At 37.7% G+C, this 24,962-nt stretch overlaps 1 protein-coding gene across 3 annotated transcripts in view; it reads right to left on the bottom strand.

The window, feature by feature from the left end:
• Positions 1–24,962, bottom strand: part of ARSB (arylsulfatase B) — a 206,152-nt gene that overhangs the window by 161,689 nt on the left and 19,501 nt on the right. For all 3 annotated transcript variants that reach the window (XM_017527710.2, XM_037738193.1, XM_017527711.2), the window contains exons 3-4: positions 22,294–22,484; positions 13,441–13,648 (exon numbers count right to left, since the gene is read on the bottom strand). In XM_017527710.2, coding sequence (XP_017383199.1) covers positions 13,441–13,648; positions 22,294–22,484 — 399 coding nt within the window. The remainder of the gene's footprint in view (positions 1–13,440; positions 13,649–22,293; positions 22,485–24,962) is intronic.

The following is a 24,962-nucleotide window of genomic DNA, read 5'->3' on the forward strand; positions in this document are numbered from 1 at the left end:
CGGGGTTTCACCATGTTGACCAGGATGGTCTCGATCTCTTGACCTCGTGATCCACCCGCCTCGGCCTCCCACAGTGCTGGGATTACAGGCTTGAGCCACCGCGCCCGGCCTTATCTTGTAAGATTCTTACAATTCCTAAGAAAAAAAATAAAGAGGAGTGGGGAGGGGATAGGGATAATACAACATGTCAAGTTGCCCTTAACCCTTAACTTGAATCAAAATAAACAAACCTCTGCTCACATAGGAAGCTGTCTTTTCAGTTTATCTCAAGAGATTTCTCAAAGCCTGCAGGTATCACTGGTGCCTGCTAATTTGCTCATGATTTTATTTTGCATCTCTAGTGGGAAGAATCTTGAAGTTTGAAAAGCCCTGAATAGGTCTTTATGTTTAGACAGGGCTCACCTAGCTACTTGTCCAAATAGGACTCCTAACAGTAATGCATTCACTAACGTTTGTTTGCAGAGTTCACAGACACATTAATAATTAGTCTGTCTTTGTAGATTTTATATCTTTAAATATTTGGTCAGACTACTGTAGGAGACAGCAGATATGGGTACCAGATAAGAAGCGATGTAAGTGCAATGTAAGTAAATGCATTTTTTGAACGGCTTGTGATAACCTGATTTTATTTCAGCCCCTTATTCTTGCTGTCACTGTAGTTTCCAGGTGATTATTTCTATATAGAATCTACTTTTCATTTTTCTTCATCCTCCAGTGCAGCCTGTCCAACATAACATACCTCTTGCCTCACAGAGAATTTTGGCTCCAGTGAGTTCTGGGAGAAGCATAAAATATAAGAAATGGATTCATCTTAAATGTGACCTTTAAAATGGAGTGCAAAAGAAGAGATTAAAGTAAGCCCAAACAAATTGGAAAGCTTCTTGCAATTTAGTCAATAAATATGCTCAGTTCTCTCTCTCTCTCTCTCTCTCTCTCTATATATATATATATATATACACACACATACATATATATATATACACACACATATATATATGCCTTCCATTTATCATAAACTCAGAGAAAGGCCACAGTGCTATCTTCTCACAGCATTGTGAAAATAATGATTACTTCATGTTTCTCCTGCTAAAAGTTCATAATATCAACAATATGACATTATAGCATAGCATATATTAAGTAATAAAATAAAACACCAAAGATCTGATAAACATAGAGAATAAGCGGCATTTTTGCCTTAGACTCTGGGATTGTGAATTCAATGGTTTGACACAAAGAATACAAAATGCAAGAACCTTTGGTGCAGGGTGGGGGTGGTTTTAAAATGCATTGGTTATTGACTTTGGAACTTCCAGTTCCAAAATGGTAGCATAGACACACTCTAGCTTCACTCCTCTCCACAGAAAACCAAAAACAAATATAAAATGCCAATATTATCACCAGCAACATCCCAGAACTCAAATATGAGGATGACTCCATTTACAGGGTCACAGAGAAGTGAAAAACTCTGAGGAGATGGTAAGAGAATCGAACGTCCATATCTGTGACACCCCTGCCTCACTGTGCCCAACTCATGGTTTCTACTGGAAAAACACCATCCTGGGTTCCCTGGCAGGAGACCTGCCCATGCTTTAACCCATGGGAAGCACCAAGAGTACCCAAAGGATGATACATCCCTGAGAACAGCCAGAGACAAAGAGGGCAAGTAGGACTACCATCTCCAGCCCTGGAACCTCTGCTTCGTAACTCAGCCAGGGATGCCAAATCAAAGTGGCTGTTCAGTAAAATGTACTGGTTATTATTTTCACTCAATAAAATAATCAACAAATTAGTACCTATTACTAATAAAATTTTTAAGTGATCCAATATGCTCTCAGTATGGACATTAACAGGTGAAATCTAAAGAGGTGGCATGAATTAATGACTGGCTATGGAAAAGTTCATTCAAGTCTCATTATTTCAAGCCATGGGCTATACTTTTCCTCTATGATAGATGTGCCACATAAATCCATAATTGCAAGGAGCAAGACAGTGTGGACACGCTCTCTGATTTATTCACGACAGCTTTTCCTTAGCTTTGTTGGAAATTCATTTAAATATCTGAAGAGCCTAGTGAGATTGGTTTGACAGCACCTATTATTTCACTCCTGGCACCGAATTTCTATAATATTTTATAAGTCTGCCAATTGCATGTGTATATTTAAAACCATGAGCGAGCTCTCTCTTTGCCAACTACCAGTTTTGAAGGAAATCCTTACACGTAAAAGGAAAAGGGACAGGATTTAGAGAAATTAGTTAAGATTATTAACTCCATTTGAGATATTAAATTACAAGTGACATTGTGAAAACTCAGATAATAAGTGCTAAAAGTTTAGGCTCTGCAATAAATTGCTCTATTTGTCTAAGTAGAAATGTGTTATTGAACAGGATCCAGTCACTTCCTCAATGGTGGTGCTACTGACACCTGGGGCAGGATGCTTCTCCACTGCAGGACTGGCCTGGGCACTACAGATGGCTGCTGACTAAATGGAAACTTCACCCTCAAGTCACTGTGACAACCAAACCATTTCTGCTCTCCGTGTCATGTGTACTATAAATCTATGCACTCTGATGCATTACTCTTATTTGGATTACACGGGCACTCTGGCCACGGGCTTCACTCTTTCCAGCTCACTGCAGATGTATCCAGTGCCAGTGGGAGGAATAGCTCTATCAAAGGCTTTCATCAGAACTGACATCATTGTGAAAACTGACAGAATTACAAAACCATCAGTTTTCCTAGTAACAAGAGCTCTCGACATTGGTCTAGCTCTCCTATGTATTTCTTAAATCTATCCTCTCATCCCCATGCATCTTCCCTCTGCCTTTTAAAAGTACTCCTTATCTTCACTCCCTACTTTACTGTCAGAGCTTCCTAAAAGGCCTGTCTCCTTCCAATCACCCTTCACTTCAGTTCTAAAGTGAAAGTCTAATCCTGCTTAAAACTTTTCAGTGCGTCACTGTCACCATGAGACCCTTTGCAATTCCTTCCGGCATGTGTACAGCCCCTTCTGAGTGGACCCCTGGGTCATGCTCTCCAGCCTCACATCTCACTGCTCTCCACCTTGCAGTCAGGCTCCAGCAATGCAGAGCCCCCTCCAAGACTGCTCTCCCCACCTCTCCGTCTTTGTTTATGTTCCTTTCTCACAGGCTAGAATGCTGCCCAATCTCCTCCCCACCTGTCCTCTGTTTATCTGGCCAATCCATTCTCAACCTTTCCATCTCAGAAAGCCTCCCCACACCCTGTGCTCCAGGAGGTAATCTTACTGTGTGCAAGCAGTACCTTGGGCTTCATCCTAATACTCCCATTGTGTAATAATAATACATGTGCTTGTCTACTTCACTAGAGTGTGAGTTTCCTAAGGGGGAGTTATGTCCTAGTTATCTTTTTAACTGCAATGAAAGACAGAGTGAATAAATGAATGCTCAACCAACTTTCATTTAACAGATAATGAAACTGAGGCTAGACTCCATATAACTTATTGGCAGGAAAGTTGAAATTCAAACTCTGATTATGTCCTATCAGAGAAGGATTAGAAGTGTCAGCCTTAGGTTTAAAAACCTGGAATTAAAAAGTCCTAGCTAGAGTAATCAGACAAGAGAAAGAAATAAAGGCAACCATATTGGAAAGAAAGGAGTCAAATTATCCTTGTTTGCAGATGATATGATCTTACATTTGGAAAAACCTATAGGCTCCACAAAAAAAAAAACTATTGGAACTGACAAGAGAAAGAAATAAAAGGATCCAGATTGGAAAGAAAGAAGTCAAATTATCCTTGTTTGCAGATGATATTATCTTACACTTGGAAAAACATATAGACGCCACAAAAAAACTATTGGAATGGATAAATTCAGTAAAGTTACAAGATACAAAATCAACATACAAAAATAAGCAACATCTCTATGTGCCAACATGAACAATCTGAAAATGAAATCAAGAAAGTTATCCCATTTACAATAGCTACCAATAAAATAAGATACCTAGGAATAAACTTATCCAAAGTAGTGAAAGATCTCTACAATGAAAACTATAAAATACTGATGAAAGAAACTGAAGCAGACACAAAGTAATGGGAAGATATTTCATGTTAATGATTGGAACAATCAATATTGTTAAAATGTCCATACTACCCAAAGGGATCTATAGATTCAATGCAATCCCTATCAAAATACCAAACACATTCTTCATAGAAAGAGAAAAACTAATTCTAAAATTTATATGAAACCATAAAAGACCCAGAATAGCCAAAGTTATCCTGAGTAAAAAGGTCAAAACTGTAGGAATCACATTACCTGACTTCAAATTATACCACAGAGTTATAGTAACCAAAACAGCATGGTACTGTCATAAAAACAGACACATAGACAAAAGGAAGAGAATACAGAACCCAAAAATAAATCCATACATCTACAGTGAACTCATTTTCAACAAAGACACCAAGAACAGACATTGGAGAAAGGAATCTCTTCAATAAATGGTGCTGGGAAAACTGGATATCCATGTGCAGAAGAATGAAACTAGACTCCTATCTCTCACCACATAGAAAAAATGAAATTGAAATGGATTAAAGACTTAAATCTAAGAACTCAAACTATGAAACTACTAAAACAAAACATTGGGGAAACTCTCCAGGACATTGGACTGGGCAAAGATTTCTTGTGTAATATTCTACAAGCACAGGTAACCAAAGCAAAAACGGACAAATAGGACCTGTTGAGTTAAAAAGCTTCTGCTCAGTAAAGAAAACAACCAACAAAGTGAAGAGATAAGCCATGGAACGGAGAAAATATCTGCAAACTATCCATTTGACAAGGGCTGAATAACTAAAATACATAAGAAACTCAAACAACTCTATGGGGAAAAAAATCTAATAATCTGATTAAAAATAGGCAAAAGATCTGAATAGACATTTCTCACAAGAAGACATACAAATGGCAAACAGGTATATGAAAAGGTGCTCTACATGATTGGTTATCAGAGAAATGCCAATCAAAACTGCAGTGAAATATCATCTCACCCCAGTTAAAATAGCTTTTATCCAAAAGACAGTTAACGAATGATGGCAAGGATGTGGAGAAAGGGTACTTTTGTACAGTGTTGCTAGAAATGTAAGTTAGTACAGCCACTATGAAGAACAGTTTGGAGGTTCCTCAGAAATCGCTCACAACTGTAATCCTAGCACTTTGGGAGGCTGAGGCAGGAGGATCATGAGGTCATGAGTTTGAGACCAGCCTGGCCAACATGCTGAAACCCCGTCTCTAAAAAAAAAAAAAACTAAATAGAACTATCATATGATCCAGTAATCCAACTCCTAGGTATATACCCTAAAGAAAGAAAATCAAGGCCAGGCGCGGTGGCTCACGCCTGTAATCCTAGCACTTTGGGAGGCCGAGGCGGGTGGATCACGAGGTCAAGAGATCAAGACCATCCTGGTCAACATGGTGAAACCCCGTCTCTACTAAAAATACAAAAAAATCAGCTGGGCATGGTGGCGCATGCCTGTAATCCCAGCTACTCAGGAGGCTGAGGCAGGAGAATTGCCTGAACCCAGGAGGCAGAGGTTGCGGTGAGCCGAGATTGCACCATTGCACTCCAGCCTGGGTGACAAGAGCGAAACTCCGTCTCAAAAAAAAAAGAAAGAAAATCAGTACACCAAAGAGATACCTGCACTGCCATGTTTACTGCAGCACTATTCACAACCTAAGTGTCCATCAACAGATGAATGGATAAAGAAAATGTGGTACATATACACAATGGAGTACTACTCAGCCACAGAAATGAATGAGATCCTACCACATGCAACAACAAGGATGGAACTACAGGTCATTATGTCAAATGAAATAAGTCAAGCACAGAAAGACAAACATCACATGTTCTCACTTATTTGTAGTAGCTAAAAATTAAAACAATTGAACTCATAGAGAGTACAAGGATGGTTACCAGAGGCTGGAAAGGGTAGGGAGATTGGGAGGGGGGAGGTGGGTGGGTATGGTTAATGGGTACACAAATATGCTTAGATGAATAAGATCTAGTATTTAATAACACAATATAGTGACTACAGTTAATTTATTGTACATTTTACAATAACTAAAAGAGTATAATTGGAATGTCTATAACACAAAGAAATGATAAATACTTGAGGGCATAGATATCCCCGTTACCCAGATATGATTATTATGCATTGCATGCCTGCATCAAAATATCTCATGTACCCCATAAATATGTACACCTACTATATGCCCATAAAAATAAAATATAGAAAAACAAACCCAGAATAGCATGTGTGTAATGAGACAGACAACATTTGTCAACAGTGGTATTAATCACACAGTGCAGAAAAAAATGGCATGAATCAAGGTTGTGATTTATATGCGGTAAGAACATGGAAAGCAGAAAAATTAAATTTAAACTTTTCTCAGCTTTTTGAAAAGTCTATTTCTAGAAATAGGAGCATTTACCTGAAATGAAAACTACCTAGGAGAGGCTGAACTTCAAAGCCAGGTGGTTTTCAGCAGCTATATATGTATTCCTCCTAGTGAGGAGGATATATGTATACACCTAAATATATAACAAATTTAAATAACTACATAAATTCTTTGTAATGCAAATTCCTAAAGTTTGAATACCTTAACTCAGAGGTTCTTAGCTCAGAGGTTCTCAAATTTCTGTGTACAAAAGAATTATCTGAATTCTTGTTAAAAATGGAGATTCCTGGGCCTTGGACCCTGGGTTTCTAATTCAGTTGGGCTGTAATAAAATCCGAGAAATTAAATTTTTAAGATTGTGGTGAAATTCACATTACATAAAATTAGCCACTTTAAAGTATCCAGTTCCATGGCATTTAGAACATTCACAATGTTGTGCGGCTATCATCTTGAAAACTGCATTTTTAACAAATGCTCCACTGCTGCAGGTGGTCCCCAGACAGCGTACGAAGAATAACTACACTAAGATGATGGGAAGAAGAGGCAAAGAATGAAAAGCCTCAAGGATTTCTCTCAGATTATAACAGGAATTTTTGAACGTTAGCTTTATCAAACATCAAAATCTGAAAATTATGCCTTTGCCTTTACCCATCACCAAATATAATCTGACACCAGGAAGCCAGATTATTTTCATGGTTTTCTGTATTAATGTATTCAACATTTATTGATTTGAATGCAACCAGTATTCTTATCCTTATAAAGAAGTGCAGGGCTAAGTGAAGTAAAGTGAGAGAAGTGGTAAAAAATGAATCACTGCTCTGTTATTAGTTAGTTCAGGTCCTTGGGCTATAATTACATTATTATAGCATATTATTAATTTTGACTTCAAACAATGAAATTGTCAATAAACACAGAAAAAGTCTCTGGAGAAAGAAATACAAATTAGGTTTCTCCTTATATTCAAACCCTCATCTAAATGTAAGTAAAACTAGTTATTCTGGTAAAGAGTTAATGTAAGTTTCAAGTGGTGGCTCATGACTATAATCCCAGCACTCTGACAGGCCGAGGTGGGTGGATCACCTGAGGTCAGGAGTTTGAGACCAGTCTGGCCAAAATGGCAAAACGTTGTTTCTACAAAAAATACAAAAATTAGCTGGGCATGGTGGTGCACACCTGTAATCCCAGCTATTTGGGAGGCTGAGGCAGGAGAATCACTTGAACCCAGGAAGTCTGAGAGGTTGCAGAGAGTGGAGATTGCACCATTGCACTCCGGCCTGGGTGACAGAGCGAGACTCCGTCTCAAAACAAACAAACAGAGTTACTATAAATATACAATGTCTGCATTAAGATGTTGAGGTCAATCACTGTCTTCTCTTCAGGGCTGCAGAATCGGTTTACCTAGTTTTAACTCATGACCTAGTTGCTCAAGAGTTGGCTCTAACTTTAACTCATTTTACTCCAGGTGAGACTTCTGTGCAGGCTCCTGGAATTTAGCAACTATTAAGATTAGTCGTGGCGACAAGCATCCGGGTTAAAACGGTGTCTTCCTAACAGCCACTAGTGCTGCTTCTCTGAACCACAAACACAGAACAAGATGAAAACCCATCACCTGAGAAACCAAGATGGACAGACAGCTTATAATGCCAGAATCTTAGAGACATGTCCATAAACTACAAGGCCAAAGAAGCTGGGCTGAGGAAATAAGAACTGGCCCACCCTGCTTTGCCTCGTGACATAGAGCCCTCCACCTAGCTTACGAGAGGCAGGAAGACAGCCTGAGAAGGGCTGGCACTAATTTAAGCAGAGGAGAATTATTACCTCCTCTACTGCTATGTGCTTAGAGATCACAACTCCCAGAAGACAACAGGCAGGAAAAGAGAAGATCTGGGAGTGGACACACTGTATCCTGAGGAATGTCCCCAAAAGTAAACCCCTGAAAATGTGGAGATAGGAAGAGTCCAGGGTTCTTTTAGCCTGTCAAAGAATTAGGGAGCCAAGAGAGAAGAAACTGTAACTAGGTGGATCAGATTCAATAGAGTATAACACTTAATGCCTATACACCGCCAGGAATTCTGAGTTATATGCATCAACCTGACTTCAAGCTGCAGATCTGGAGGAATCAACCAGAGAACAGTGACCAGAGGCCACAAGATGGCCACACATTCTGTGTGTGCAGATCCTTCACCACCTATGCTCTGAGAAAGAGCATCTAGCTTGCCATGACTTCCTATAAAAATAAAGATTTTAGAAAAGTTCTATTCAGAAAGGCTCAGGAAAAGGATGGGCTCTACACTTCTGTAAACAGAAGTATAGAAATGCAGGGCAATGGGATGAAATAAATGGAAAAGAAAATGAGATGCAAAAAGACAACTGTATTAGGGTAAGCAGGTAGCTCTGGGTTTGAATTCTGGCTTCTTCAGTTGTTAGCTGTGTGGCCTTAGGCTAATTGCTTAATTTCTTTAGGTGGCTCACACTGATAATCCTAGCACTTTGGGAGTTTGAGGTGGGAGGATCACTTGAGCCCAGGAGTTTGAGACCAGCCTGGGCAACATAGCAAGATCCTACTTTTATTTTTTTTTTAATTTCTGAAAAAGAAGTTTTGATTTCTTCATTGGTAAATGGGGATCAAGAAACCACTTGCTATCTCACAGGGTTACACTGAGCTTTAATGCTTATTAAATAGTGGTCACTACTATACTAACAAGCTTGGAAGAAGAGAATACTGATTGAGACAAAGACAGCACTGCAAAAAAACTAAAAATATAAATAATAATAATCTATATTGGAGATATTAAAGCATAGGATTAAAACTGCAAAAGTGTCTAAACTGGTAATGCAGAAGAGCTCCAAAGTCTGAGAAAAAGGAAAAATATTTAAAAAAGGATGAGAGAAAGGCTGAATCAGTGATTCAGCATAGTAACTAAAGATATTTTTGAGAAATAAATCAAGTAGAACAAAAACAATAAGCTAAAATATGAATAAGGAAAGCCTCCTGGAGTGAATAATCATCTCAGCATGCAGTTCCAGGGCTCACTATATTTCAGGCAAAATTAATTTTAAAACATTTTAAAGACACACACCTAGATATAATTCAGCAAAAAATGTAAAGTAGGGAAATAATTTTTAAAATGTCTCCACGAAAGGCTTTAGGGACCAGCTAAACAGAAAGATCTTTTCAACAGTCTGTAAACTATTCCAGAGCATAGAAACAGATGGAAAAACTAACCACATTATTTTATGAAGTGAGTATAACCAAGACAACAAAACCAGACACAAAAAACCTAACTCCACTTTCACTTCTGATTGATGCAAAAATCCTAAATAAAACCCTAGCAAACTGAATTCATCCGTATAACAAAAACACATACACACGATCAAGTTGGATTTAGCCTAACAAACATGGTCCAAGATTAAGACATCTATTAATATAGTATTAAAATATAAGACAACCCTATTTTAAGGTGATCCCCATTTTCTCAGTGAGAAGCTCCAAATATTATTACCACCAGCTTGAATAAATATAGATATTTATGAAATAGTCAACTATCTGTTTGAAAGTACAATTAAGCATACACATCTGAAATCATATAAGGGAAATATTTATCTTAAAATATTTTTCCATTCTCCAATATCATGAAGAAAATTGTATTCCACCTTTTCCCATGAGTAGAATACCAAGATCTCTTTTCTTTTCTTTTCTTTTTTTGAGACAAGGTCTTGCTCTGTTACCCAGGCTGGAGTGCAGTGGCATGATTGCAGCTCACTGCAGCCTCAAACTCCTGGGCTGAAGCAATTCTCTTGCCTCAGCCCCCTGAATAGCTGGGACTACAGGCACATGCTACCAAGCCTGGCTAATTTTTGTATTTTTTGTAGAGACAGGGTTTCATCATGTTTCCCAAGCTGGTGCTGAACTCCTGAACTCAAGTGATCTGCTGCCTCAGCCTCCCGAATTGCTGGGATCACAAGCACGAGCCACCACACTCAGCCTTTCATGCATTCTTGATGAGAATGTTATCAGAGGAGCCACTTGGAGATATTTAACACAGTCTTCCAGAACTAGCATCTTCACTTCTGTTTGAGCACATTTAAGCCCATGTACAATACATTAATCTATATATACTTTTACTTCAGAAAATCATTTGTCCTGAAATTGTATAATTGTGATCTCCACAACAAAGACTTGTTTTGTAAACTTATGACTTCCAAGTTTTGTAACGATGAGGTCACTTCCCAGGAATAATTTTACTATATCAGTGTTAAAGGTCCTAGCATCTTTTTAAAAAATGATTATTTCTGGTGACTTCTCTAGGCATTCAAAACCAGCACTGACCAAAATGCTTTACCAGAATATTCAAAATAAATTAAATTGAGAATGCCTCCCAGAATCTGAGAGATCTTGTAAGGACTGAAGTGTGTCTCTCTTTTTTTCTGAAGGGTAAGTTTTGGGAGAAAAACAAATTTTAACCTTTTTCACCGCAGGACATATTTAGAAAATTACAGTATTTGGATAGCGTCCATGCAAGTGAACAAGGCTGCTCAGGGTAAATGCTATTCCGGCCCTGCCCAGGCTTCTCAGTAGATCAATACTGCAGCACATCATATGGAAAGCTCTGCTGTATCATGAGGTCCTATAAGAACATTGAGATGATCATCCAGGAGACGGATATTGCAAGTGGAGCCAGGCTCCGCCTGGCTGGGTGACCTGCGGTAAGGTGCTTATGCTCTTGGTGCTTTGGTTCTCACATCTGCAAGATGGGACAATAATAGTTCTCAGAGAATTCGTTATCATGAGGATTCACTGAACTAATTCACAGGAGGCACTTAGAACTACATCCCGCACATAGTAACTGTTCAACAAATGCCAGATTCAATATGTAAGCCAGATTGAAAGCAAAACAAAACAGCACGTAAAAAACAAGACGACAAAACTATGAGTAGAATACCAAGATTAATTCCTCAACATGTCACCTCACCCCTACATGGTCATTTTACAGTAAAAGTCACCAGGTGACAAGCCCTGACCTAGCACTTGGAGTTTCTAATCAAATTGTTAGATTTTAGCCAAGAATCTCTAGGGATTTGAGAAAACCAAGCCACTCTCATTAAAGACAGACTGAAACAAATACATAAACAAACTGAAAAAACAGAACTCAGAGGAAGAGAGATAATGCTGGCAATATCAGCAAACTTTAAAAAAATGTATATACATACATATATATAGACACACACAAGAGTAATGGTTAAGAGCACAGGCTTTGGGAAAACAAGTTATAACATCCATAAATTAAAAAAAGAACTTTACAAAAAAGGAATTATCAGAAAACACAAAAGAGTTGTTGGTAATTAATAGACATGGGGGTTGAAATACATTCAATAGAAAGCTTACAAAACAATAAGATTTCCCAAACAGTAGAAGAAAAATAAAGAAAATAGGAGAGAGGGAAAAAACTAAGAAAAATTAGAGGATTGATCTAGTAACCAAGTAACAGGAGTTCTGTACAGATAAAATAAGGGAAGGTGGGATGGAGGGCCACACAATTTCGAAATAAATCATATAAGAAAATTCCCCATAACAAAAGGATCTGCATTTTCAGATTGAAAGTGCTCTCTGAGTGCTCAGCATGATGAACAAACGAAGATCAACACCCAAAGCACATTATAGTGAAATTTTAGAAAACGGTGCCTAGTGAGGGGGGAAGTCACATATGCAACAGATTAGGAATCAGAATGGCATTGTCAGAATGAAAATGATTTTCAAAAGTAATCTCTGAGATTATGAGTTTTCTATTTCCCTTCTTCTTTTCTTTCGTTCTTTTCCTTTTGTTTTTTTTTTTTTTTTTTTTTTTTTTTTTTTTTTTTTTTTTTTTTTTTTTTTTTTTTTTTTTTTTTGAGACAGAGTCTCACTCTGTCACCAGGCTTGAGTGCAGTGGCGAGATCTCAGCTCACTGCAAACTCCTGCAAACTCTGCCTCCCAGGTTCAAGCAATTTTCCTGCCTCAGCCTCCCAGTAGCTGGGACTATAGGCGTATGCCACCAGGCCCAGCTAATTTTGGTATTTTTAGTAGAGACAGGGTTTCACCGTGTTGGCCAGGATGGTTTCAATCTCTTGAACTTGTGATCTACCTGTCGCAGCCTCTCAAAGTGCTAGGATTACAGGCACAAGCCACCACACCCAGCCCTTTTCTATTTTTTCTATAATAACATATATAACTTTTATTGTCAGAAAACAATTTTTTTTTTGAGACGGAGTCTCACTCTGTTGCCCAGGCTGGAATGCAGTGGTGCAACTGAGGCTCACTTCAACCTCTGCCTCCTGGGTTCAAGTGATTCTCCTCTCTCAGCCTCCTGAGTAGCTGGGACTACAGGTGCCCACCACCATGCCCAGCTAATTTTTGTATTTTTAGTAGAGACGGGTTTCACCATATTGGTCAGGCTGGTCTCAAACTCCTGACCTCAGGTGATCCACCTGCCTCAGCCTCTCAAAGCGCTGAGATTACAGGCGTGAGTCACCGTGCCTGGCCCCGAAAACAATTTTAATACAAAAAAAAAAAAAATCCAAACTTGAAGACACTAGTGTAGATTTAAATGGCTCCATTATTTATCTGTCTTCATGTAAAAATCTGTCTCTTTGCAGTGATATAGAGACCCCTCCAGTCAGTAGGAGTCACGGCCATTGAAGATGCCTGGGTTGTACGGAGAGCTGGGAACAAGCCACTCCAGGGATTCACTACCCAGCAGCCCTGCATATGAGTGATGTCCACTCACACTTACTTGGTTAGTAAACATGTGTTTATAAGCCACAGTCCCCAAATATTTTGATATCTGAAGGAACAGGGGAAGCCCATCATTCTTTTTCCTTAGATACACCTTTCCATCCATTATTATCATGTCTCCACTATTGCAGTTTGCATTTATTTTAATAAGGCAATGCTAACCACGCCAATTTGTCTTCATTCCACTTATCAAATACCATGTCCTAGGCTTTGCCAAGAGATGATTTTCCTATTGACAGACTTACCTGTGGAGAAGATGAACACCGTGTTGTTCCAGAGCCCATGGCTTTTTAAGGCTGCAGTGACATTTCCTACTGCTTCATCCATAAGGGACACCATTCCTGCATAGTAATGCCTGTTCTTGTCTTGGATAAAATCATATGGCTTTAGGTATTCCTCAGGGACCTGAAGGGGCTCATGCACAGACTGGAGAGCAAGGTAGAGAAAGAGAGGCTGGAAAGAAAGTTTGTGTAAATCAGTGAAGAGGACATGAAAGCATTAAATATAGAAGGATAAGACAGTTCAGATTTATGCCTTAATAAAAACAATATCAAGACAACCTACAGAATGCATTGAAAGTATTTGTAAATCACATATATGATACGGGACTCATCTCCAGAATATATAAAGAACACTTACAACTCAGTGATAAAAGACAATTAACTCAACTACAAAATGGGCAAAGAATCTGAATAGCAATTTCTCCAAAGAGATATACAAAAGCAGTAAACACATATAAAGATATTCAACATCATTAGTCATTAGTAAGGTGTAAATTAAAACCACAGTGAGGTAGAACTTCACATCTGCTAGGATGGTAATAATTTAAAAATGAAAAAGAACAAGTATTGGTGAGGATATGGAAAAATTGGAACTGTCACTCATTACTAGCAGGAATGTAAAATGGCACACGTAGCCACTTTGAAGAAACATTTTGGCAGTTACTGAAATTGTAAAACATAGAGTTAACATATGACCCAGCATTTCCATTCCTAGAGAAATCAAAGCATATGTCTACCTTAAAACTTGCATGAACATTCACTGCAACATTATTCATAATAGTTAAAGAGTATAAACAACCCAAATGTCTATTGATGAGTGGATAAATAAAATATGGTATATTTTCAGCAATATATGGCAATAAAAGAAATAAAGTATTGATATATACTACAACATAAACCTTGAAAACATTATACTAAGTGAAATGAATCAATCACAAAAGTCCTATCATATAATTTCATTCACATGAAATGTCCAGAAATATAGGCAAATCTATATAGAGAGAAAGTGGTTGCCTGGGGCTGTAGGAAATTGTTGGGGAGAGGAATGGTGAGTGATTGCTAACAGGTACAAGGATTTTTTTCAGTGGGTGATGAAAATGTTTTAAACTTAGATTGTGGTCATGGTTGCACAGTTCTAAAAATTTACTATTGAATTGTATACTTTAAATGAGTGAATTTTAGGGTATGTAAATTTTGTCTCAATAAAGATATTAAAAAATATAACAAAAGACACAAGATAAAAAAATTGAAACTAAAAGCCAGAGTCCCAGAATGGCTTCAATGGACCTGAACCAAACAAATAATAATATCAGTAATAGCAACCACATATTAAATGTTATCTACATACTAGACAGTATAATAATTTACATATCCTATCTCATTGAGTATGATTGAAACCACCTAATGTTATAGCAATTTTACAGATGAGTTAACTGAGGCTTAGAAAAGTTATATGTAGGATTTGTCCAACTCCGCATTAATTGAAGAGCAATTTCCTATTGAAAAACCCACTATTACGATATGGCTATATACAATAGATGCTTTAGCTGAAAATAAGTCATCTTTTAGAAGAGGTTTAGTATTTTTAAAATATATTTTATGAGGAAAAAAAGTGAACACCATGCCTTGTTAGTCTTTGATATAGGACCAAATGTAAGACCAGTTTAATTCCTGAAACTAAGAAGTACGACATACTGATTCTATTGATACTATTTTACCACTTACATCAATTTGCAATATTTAACATTAATGATATTCCAGGTCAGCTTCTCCTTTTTAATGAGTCTTTCTGAAGGCATTCTCTTCATAGTGCTCCTAAAGAATTCTTTAATGAGTTGAAAACCCTCAAAGAGACAACAACTAGTTCAACCCAAGGATAAACATATAATTCTGTTAAAGTATTTGAGGCATTTAAATCTCATAAATGAAATGATTAGAAACAGACTGTGGGGGGGGGGTGCTCGTATTTTATTCTTCATTGTTGACAAGCTGTTTTAAATTTTATATTATGCATCCTTGTAATGCAGAATGACTATTCATACATAGAACTCAAATAGACCCCCAAAAGTTTATTTATAGTTCAGGTCTTTGGAACTCAGAAACACATTTTCCCCAAACTCAAAGAGTTAAAAGTAGCTGTTAAATATCACAGTCATTGCTTTAAAACCTATTAAACTAAGAAGGTAGGTGATGGAATGAAAATGATCCTAATGTAGAACCCGTACTTCCATTATTTCCATGGGAAAACATTCCAAACTCCCACTCCAAAAGTCTATACTATAGCCTCTGACACCATTTTAGTTCTGCCTCTGCTTCCCCTAGACACACACAACTTCTGCTCCAGCTGCACGGTCATGCTGAAGCATCTATGTTCCTGTAGACCATGGCGCAGGATATCCCAACAGATGCCCTGCCTGGGGATGATGAAGGTCCCGGCTGTGATGTCTGCAGGGAAGAATATGCAGGTGCATCGCTGACCTGGGTCTGTTCTGGGTACTGGTGTCTGGGTCTTCAGCACTAGACCAAGCCAACTCCAGCCACCAGCCAAGGTCCAGATGGGGATAGGATTAAAAATTGGAAGGCTACAATAATTTACAGTCCACATAAAGTTTTAAAAATCAGAAAATATCACATCAATCTGTTTTTATATATAAAAATTTTTTTGAAAAATCAGAATTTCTGACAATTCTTTGTCCACACACCATCTAGTAACAAAAGGCTGGAGTATGAGAAACAGGGGCCCCATCCCCCTCAAGTGCTATCCAATTTTCTAGTTTCCCACTGTTCTACATGAGCTGCTTCATTTCTTTAGGTTAGCAGTCTGGCCCTTGCAAACATGAGATTTTGTGACTATGATCTGGATTCTTAACAGTGGGAGTGGGTAGGCAGTGCAAGGGGGAGAGAGGAGGCCTATGGCTTAAAGAAAATGTTCTTATCCAGGTCATTAGCAGCAACATGGCAACCCACCTGATGAAGGAGAGAAGGACAAATAGGGCAGGTGATTCCCAGCCAGCAATTGCTTACTAAAGGCAATGGCTGGGAAGGGGGACAGGGGAGTTATTGAAACAATGCCAAGGGAAAACAAAGATTTTGGGACCATTATTAAAGGTTCTTATAAATATTCAGTATGGAAATCATTCTAGTCAATTTGTTAAATGTGGTGAAAAATAATCTAAAAATCTTTCCCATAATTACTCCTTAGTAGCTAAAGACATTACCATCACTTTTATAAAAGAATATAAATTTTAGGACCCTGTAAATTATGCCAAGGGGAAAATTAAGTCCTGGAGGCTGAGTCACATATTATGTTTGCAACTTCTGTTTCTTGGATTATAGATTAACTCTCTTCTTTATTGCTCTTGTTCTGTAAATGACTAGGACAGACCAGAGACCAGGACTTCTCTCCTTCCTATTGAAGATCTTTGTTACAGATTAACCACCTCCTTTATTGTCCTGTACCTAACTCAGACCAGATGACCCAAAAAACACCATGACTGTTACATCTTCAGTGTGGAATGTTAAATATACCTTTCCCAAAAGAAAAACACCACCTTGACTAATCAGATCATTGTAACTATGCATTAAGCCTTATACAGAAAGATGTTGAACTTCTGTTAAGCACCCCTAAACTTTGTCTATGTAAGTGATATGGTTTGGCTGTGTCCCCACCCAAATCTCATCTTGAATTGTAGTTCCCATAATCCCCATATGTCATGGGAGGGACCCAGTGGGAGTTAACTGAATTATGGGGGTGGTTGCCCCCATGCTGTTCTCATGATAGTGAATTCTCACAAGATCTGATGGTTTTATAAGGTGCTTTTCCCCCTATGCTTGGCACTTTCCTCTCCTGCCGCCATGTGAAGATGGACATGTTTGCTTCCCCTTCTGCCACCATTGTAAGTTTCCTGAGGCCTCCCCAGCCATGTGGAACTGTGAGTCAATTAAATCTCTTTCTTTTATAAATTACCCAGTCTCAGCCACTTTTTTTTTTCTTGCAAAACCTCTCAGCTCACCAGAGGGCCAGAGGAACTCAGGCAGTTCTTCATAACAGCGTGAGAATAGACTAATACAGTAAGAAATCCCAAATTTCTACACTTTGAAACACAGACTTCCATTCTTTGGAATCTGTGCTTCCCAAGAGGCCATCCTTAAACTCTGTACTTGAATAAAGTCTCTTGAAACTAGATTCTGATCCTTTTCATTATTTTGACACTTTTGAGGGGTTAAAAATAAAAAATTACACCAGTCCTGATCGGTCCAGTGGTCAGACCCTTGACTCAAACAGAAGGGACATGAATGAAAAGAGGAAGTGACAACAGCCTCTGAGTGGTGAGGACCAGCCTGGCATGTGACTGTCACAGGCCATGCAAAGGCATGCAACCTGCTTACCAGACCTAATAACTTAGAGGTATAGATTAAGGTAGTCCTTGAACAAAAAAGTTGTCTTTTTCTCCATCTCATCAGCAGCAGTCTAGGGCTAATAAGTGTGTGGGCAGACAGCCTTACAAACAACAGTATGGCTGTTGGTCACGAGGAGGTGGCAGAATGATGGGTAGTATAGCCCATTTCAAGAGGTCAGGACTGATGCACATTTTAGATATTTCCATCCCATACTAAAGAAAATAGAGTTTCAGCACTCAGAAAATGAACTTTATTCATGAAATATTATAATCCATTCCCCAACAGTGGTAAATGCGAAACACTTCTATACTATTTTTAAATTGAAAAAAGAAAGAGAGTAGTGTTTTTAACACTATATGGTAGCCCAGTGGAAAGAATTAACGAGGGCTCTAAGGTTCTCCAACCACAATGAGGACCCCATCTGCAGCCACCAGTCCTGGGACTCTGCCTGTGAACAGCTGTGGTCAATTTTCCCACTCCTGCCAACTAGAGCTCAGCTCACTGTCAGCCTAAAGCCAGCAGCTGCCATTGCTGGAGCCTGATCTCTCCCCTGCTTTTTCTTAGGTCCAGAACCCTGTTCTGATCAACTGTCACAGTTGCTGCCTTTGCACCAACCCTACCTGTAACAGTATCTGATGAATGTAAAATAAAATCCTAGGCATGAAATCGTGACTAAATATCTAAGTATTACATAAAAGCAAGACATTATCACCTAAAGCTATCAGCATATTCATGTCTGAGATATTAGGAGTTCTCTTTTCCCTTATTTATGCCATATGGTTGCTAAGATATATACTGTAAATATGCTCATCATGCTAAGAAATCTTATTTCAGTGAGGAAGAAAGTCTTATTTTCATTTCTTTAGTATATTTTCCTAATTTAAAGTATAAAGAAAGAAAAGCATATGATAGGTTTTGAAACTGCTTTTCTATCTTTGACTTCTAAATACTTTTTTTTTTCCAAATTGTGTCAGGGAAAAGTAAAAGTGTTCCACTAGAAATTAACATTTTCCTTAAGAAGCTACTAGTAGATCAGGTGTATAATATAACATTTGCTTCCATTCTGCAAAGTGTTTATGTGGGGGGCTGTTTTTAAAAGAGATATTTTATGAATATGTTACTTTCAGTCTATAGTGTCACTACTACGGGGAATCATCCTGCTGAAAAAGAGGAAGGACATTCCTTCTTAACACATGTGAAAGTAATTAGCAGGACCTTCCTGAGTGCAGCATTAGCAACTGTGTTTCGGTTATGAACTACCTCCAAATGCTTTTTCCCCCTCAAGTGTTTTTTAAAATAGGCACAATTTTAAGTTAGCCTGTGAATTTTTCATGTGCTTTTCTTTAATGATTTTTATCTTAGAACAAGTTGCTTATGTTACCATCTATATATAGTATCTGAGAAATTAGCCCAGAATTAGATTAAACCTCAGGATAAAATCATGAAAAGTACAGCTCCCCAAACTGGTGAGTTGCATCATTTTATACCGAACTGAAAATGTAAGCCTGTATTAGCTGTCTTAAACATTCTTGGGTTACAGCTTGACTCTTAATTATTTCATTCGCTTATGTCTATGATTGAAACTTTTCTTTGAGGATATTGGGAATGTTGGATACTGCTATAAAATGTTTCAGATATGATAGGAAAATGACCATTCTCTCATCTGGCACTTTCCAAACACATATGAACAGCGGCCATGCTAATAACACTCCTTTCGTGGCTAGCAAGTTCTTAGGGCTTCCCATTGTCCTCAGTCCCCAAGTTTCTCTCCCGCGCCCCAGTTAAGACAGCCCACCCACAAAGATCTATTTGACTTCAGCTGCTTCTTTTTATCTGCTTAATGTTTTGGAACCCTGTGAGGGAATATTCTATTGTTCTTTAGTAGGAATGAATTTGCATTGTGGGCAGATTACAGTTGCTGCATGATTAAGGTAGATTGTGAACCTGTAATACGTAGTTGGCTTCTGCTTGCCTCTCCATATTTGAAAGGAATGCCCTGAATGACCCATCCTAGAATGGCTCTCACTGCACCAGGTGTCAGTGGTGGCTGCACATTAGAATCACTGGTAGGAGCCGGGGAGGAGGAATAACGAAGTACCAATGCCTGGGTCCCACCTCAGATCAATGAATCACAATATTTGGCATCAGTATTTCTTATAAGTTTCCCAGATGATTCTAATAGATGGTCAGGACTGAAATCATTAAGATGAATCATGAGCTGGGACTCAGAATCTCTGGTCTTGGATATTAGCTGTGAACTAGGGAGGCTGATTAAGTGCATGAGGTCTGGAGTCAGAGAGCATGAGTTTAAATTCTGATTCTGACTCTCAATAGCTCTGTGACCTTGAACAAGTTACCTAACTTCTCTAAGCCAGTTTGCTTATGTGTAAAATGGTATCTCCCTCAAAGAATAATACATGGTTCTCTTAAGAATACCTTGTTAAGTGTTAAGCCACATCCATAAAATGTCAAATATATAAAAGAAAACTGAGAACTTAAGCCAATTACCTAGCAGCTATTTTTCCAATTATCTGAATATTTGTTTAGATTTAGATTTAAAATCTGTGTATTTCCACATATTTCAGAGAATGTTCCCATTTCTTCATGTTCCACAGAAAGCATGGTTGCTTCAAGATATCTGCATATGAGAGTGATAGCCAAAAGTGGGACACAGCTGAGGACAGATACTTGTTTCTGTGTTTTAACTTCTGTATGTGCTTGATTATTTTTTACTGAATGTCAGGAGTTGTCTATTGAATGTCAGGAGTTGTATAACATTTGACGGTGTAAATATAATTTGAAGTTCAAGGTAAAGTTGTCTTCTGGAAGATTTTACCTTAGCTTGTGGAAGTCAAAGGAGGATGCCAGCAATCTGGCATTTAACTCAACCAGGGAAGATTTCCAGTACTGAGTTCAAGTAGGCAGAAAATGAAAAGGAAATTAACAGCCACATACCAAGTTCAAACAGGTATGTAAACCAGAATCCACATGGTGATCTTCTTCTAGTTTAGATATTTGACCCTCGTCCAAATCTCACGTTTAAATTTGATCCCCAGTGGGGGCCTGTTGGGAGGTGTCTGGGTCATGGAGGTGGGTCCTTCACAAATGGCTTCATGCCATCTTTGCAGTTATGAATAAGTTCTCACTATATTAGTTCCTGAGAGAGCTGGTTGTTAAAAAGAGTCTGGCCTCTCTCTCTCTCTCTCTCTCGTCTCTCTCCCCTCCAGCCATGTGATCTGTACACACCAGCTCAGCTTCACCTTCCATTATGAGTGGAAGCTTCCTGAAGCCCTCACCCAGAAGCAAATGCTGGTGCCATCTTCTTATAGAGTCTGCAGCACCATGAGCCAAATAAACCTCTTTTCTTTATAAATTACCCAGCCTCACCTATTCCTTTACAGCAGCACAAACAGACTAAGAAAGACCTGCACCAAGGGCCTTCAGGCATTGTCAAAGAGGCAGAGTAGGAAATTAGAAGAACCAGAAAGCACTACAGATTCTATAATTTGTTGTGCAGGGTATCACTGAAGTATTATTTTTATGGGTTATTTATAGGTGTTCTTAATGAAGCCATATTTTGAGACCAGTGTCTGACAACACAAATATTTGTTCCCATTTCAAAAGCATTTATAAGCTAAATCCAGAGAACTTAGCTTAAATTTTACCTCATGAGTAAAGTTAACAAAATAATTATAATAATAAGATTACTGATGATATACACAATAGCTTCATCAATATACCAGGTATATGGATTAGAAGACCCAATATTTTTAAGACATCCACTCTCCCCAAATTGTTCTATAGATTCAAATCCAAATCCAAGCAGACACTTTTGGGGAGCTGGCAAATAGAAATTGACTAGGTGATTCTAATATTAACATGAGAATGCAAAAGATCTAGAATAGCAAAATATTCTTGCTGGGAGGAAGTACAAGGTTAGAGGACCTGCCCTGATCCGAAAATTTATGGATCTTTTAAACAAAAGTTTGTCATAATAAAGCCTCATCTAATATATAAGACAATCATTTTTTAAGAGTCATTTTATTAATTACTCACAACGCATGCACATAATATACCAAAAATTTAAAACATATTTCTATTGAAACACTTCCAACACAGTATTCTTCAAAGCATGATCTGGGGACCACTCTTAAGAATCACCTTTTAAGAATTTCTCTAAAATGCTGATGTAAGGATTTCTCCCACACCTAATAAATCACACCCTGGAGGTAGGCTCCAGGAATCTTCATTTTTAACAAGCTTCCTAGGTTGATTCTGGGGTATTGTATAATTTGAAAAGGACTTCCTAGAATTTATTAGACTTTTCCCTAAACAACAATGGCCTTTTCCTATATTCGTCTGAAAAGACATTAGCATAGTAAGATTTTGCTACCAGTAAATAGAAGCAAAACTTACCTTCTCTGGTGGATGGTTAGTTATGAGGGTTGTAGCCCTTTTGGTGAATATGTTTGTTGAATACATATTTTTATATCCTGTTGCAACTTCTTCACCATCTCGGAAATCAAGAGCACATCGTGTAACATTCAGAGCGTCAATTAATGTACAGCGCTCATGGGAATAATAATCTTCACTACCCAGGAGATATCCTACAAGAATGGGAAAAAAAAAATAGCACAGCATAAAACTTGTTAAACAAACTAATGTTTCAGCATTTAATTGCCTAATGCAGTTGATCACCCGTGAGTAGGCTAATCAAATGACAAGGCTAATCAGCACCGTTTCTCAACATCTCTGTATCTGGTAACAGGAAGCATTAAAACATTAGTGTATAAAAACTCAAATATGTTCCTCATTCGTCTTTAGAATATAGGCTCTATCACGTAACACTAACAGTTTTTTTTTTTTTAAATCAGAGTTGAATTCAGTAAGGGTGATAATATCTTAATCCTTTAAAGCTATATAAAGGTAAAATAATGTATAGCGAATGTGGCTTGTTAGAAGTTTTTACTCTAAAGTGATCACATAAATGAGTGCAGGATTCAAATAATGTTTGTTGTTACTGATGTTGGGAGACTGGCTTCAAGGTTATTTATAGAAGTGGTTCTAGGAGGAGTCATCTTTAGTCAGATGCTGACACCCACTGGTGAAAGATACAAACCTTTCCAATAGAGGATCTCTAGAAGTAACAGAGCTAATAGATCAAACTAAAGTCAGCACTGAAATAGGATTTTTCTACCTATAGTGATCTTAGTTTTGCCCCATATTTAAATGGCATCAACTGCCTATCCCACAATTTAGACTTCATATGGAAGAAAATGGGTTTTCTCAACTAAGAGTTGTTTCTGCAAATGTTCCATATTTTCTATATTTTAAAATATTATCTTTCTATATTTTAAAGTATTAAAATAAGTGGTGCTACTATATATGATCCCACTTGTATTAAATGTCCATAACATGTAATCTGTAGAGACAGAAAGTGGCTGCCTAGGGCTGGAGGGATTAGGGAGAAGTAGAGGGTGACTGCTAAGGGGATGGGTTTCTTTTTGGGGATGATAAAAATGTTCTACAATTGGATGGCCATGATAGTGGCACAACCTTCTGAATTTATTAAAAATCACTGAATTGTACATTTTAATTGGCTGAATTATATGGTATGTGATTATACTTCAACAAAGCTATTAAAAAGAAAAATGATTTGCTAGACTCTTAGCTATCTCCTGACATATACTGCTTATTAACCTTAAAATTAGGATGATAAAATTGACCTAGCTCTTTCCTCTGTCCTGAACTTTCCCTATAATGACAATTAAGAGCTTTACATCGTTTATATAATAAATCAATTCATTTTAAATTCTCCTTTTCCTTGATCCAATAAATTCAAGATCTTGAATACAATTAATACTTTGGTCTTAAGATAACTTTTATATGGTAATCTTTTCTTCTATGTATATAATGAAAAAGGAAATACAAAGTCCTTGTTAACTAATGTGTAACACAGAAAGAAATGTATCCATAAAAATGATTTCAGCCCCTGTATGGGTGATTAGAATGTTAGAACACTGAAGGTCTATTTTAGTTTGATCTTAAGATAACTTTTATACGATAATCTTTTCCCCTATGTATATAATGGAAAAGGAAATACAAAGTCCTTGTTAATTAATGTGTAACAAAGAAAGAAATGTATCCATAAAAATGATTTCAGCCCTTATATGGGTGATTAGAAGGTCAGAACACTGGAGGTCTATTTTAGGTTTTAATAACTACTGAGCATAAAAGCTTGAGGAAATCACTTCAGGTTCTTTAACTGTAAGCATAAACTGCTTTCTAACAGTTGGCAGAATATAGGATAGGTATACTTGATTAGCAAAGGCACGAACTACAAATATTTAAAAGATAATACAAACAGGAGAAATCCAGAAATAAAACTATTCACATACTTGGCAAAACTAATACCAAGCAACCATGTGACAATCATATGAAGCTTTTCATCATAACAGTGATTCACAAATTTGAATTTCAATAGTGAGCCTAAAGATGATGGCAGCCTACGCTTTGGGGGGAAAATAATGGAAAATATTTCTTGAACAACTGAATCTTCTCTGATGCTTTATTTAACAGCTGCATTGAGATATAATTCACACACCACACAAGTCACTCATTTAAAGTGTAAAAGGCATTGGTTTCTAGTGTATTCAAAAGGTTGTGCAACTATCCCACCATCATCTGATTTTTAGCAGAACATCTGAGACGTAACAGTGATAATAGCTGTGTAGTCTCACACACTTCTTGGCTGCAAGTCTCCCTTCATATGAATGTGGGGTGTTTGTTCATCTAAGTGCAGGTTAGGCTTCTTAATTCTCATAAAAGGACATCATTTCTACCTTCTGTCCAGCTTAATTTTTAAGTACCTAACATGGTTTTAATAAAAAATTCAAAATATCTACAGTCTATCCTCTTGTCAGAGTATAGATATTGACCCATCTTTTAGCAAAGGCCTAATTGAAAAATTTCTAAGGATGTACAGGCTGTTTGTTCCTCTAGAATCTCCAAGATGACAAAGTGATCTTACATCCAAGTCTAATTTTTAACAGCTATTTGAGGTACTGAGAATATATCTAGGTTCA

The sequence above is a fragment of the Cebus imitator genome, unplaced genomic scaffold, assembly GCF_001604975.1.
Source record: "Cebus imitator isolate Cc_AM_T3 unplaced genomic scaffold, Cebus_imitator-1.0 Scaffold50, whole genome shotgun sequence".
Classification (NCBI taxonomy): domain Eukaryota; kingdom Metazoa; phylum Chordata; class Mammalia; order Primates; family Cebidae; genus Cebus; species Cebus imitator.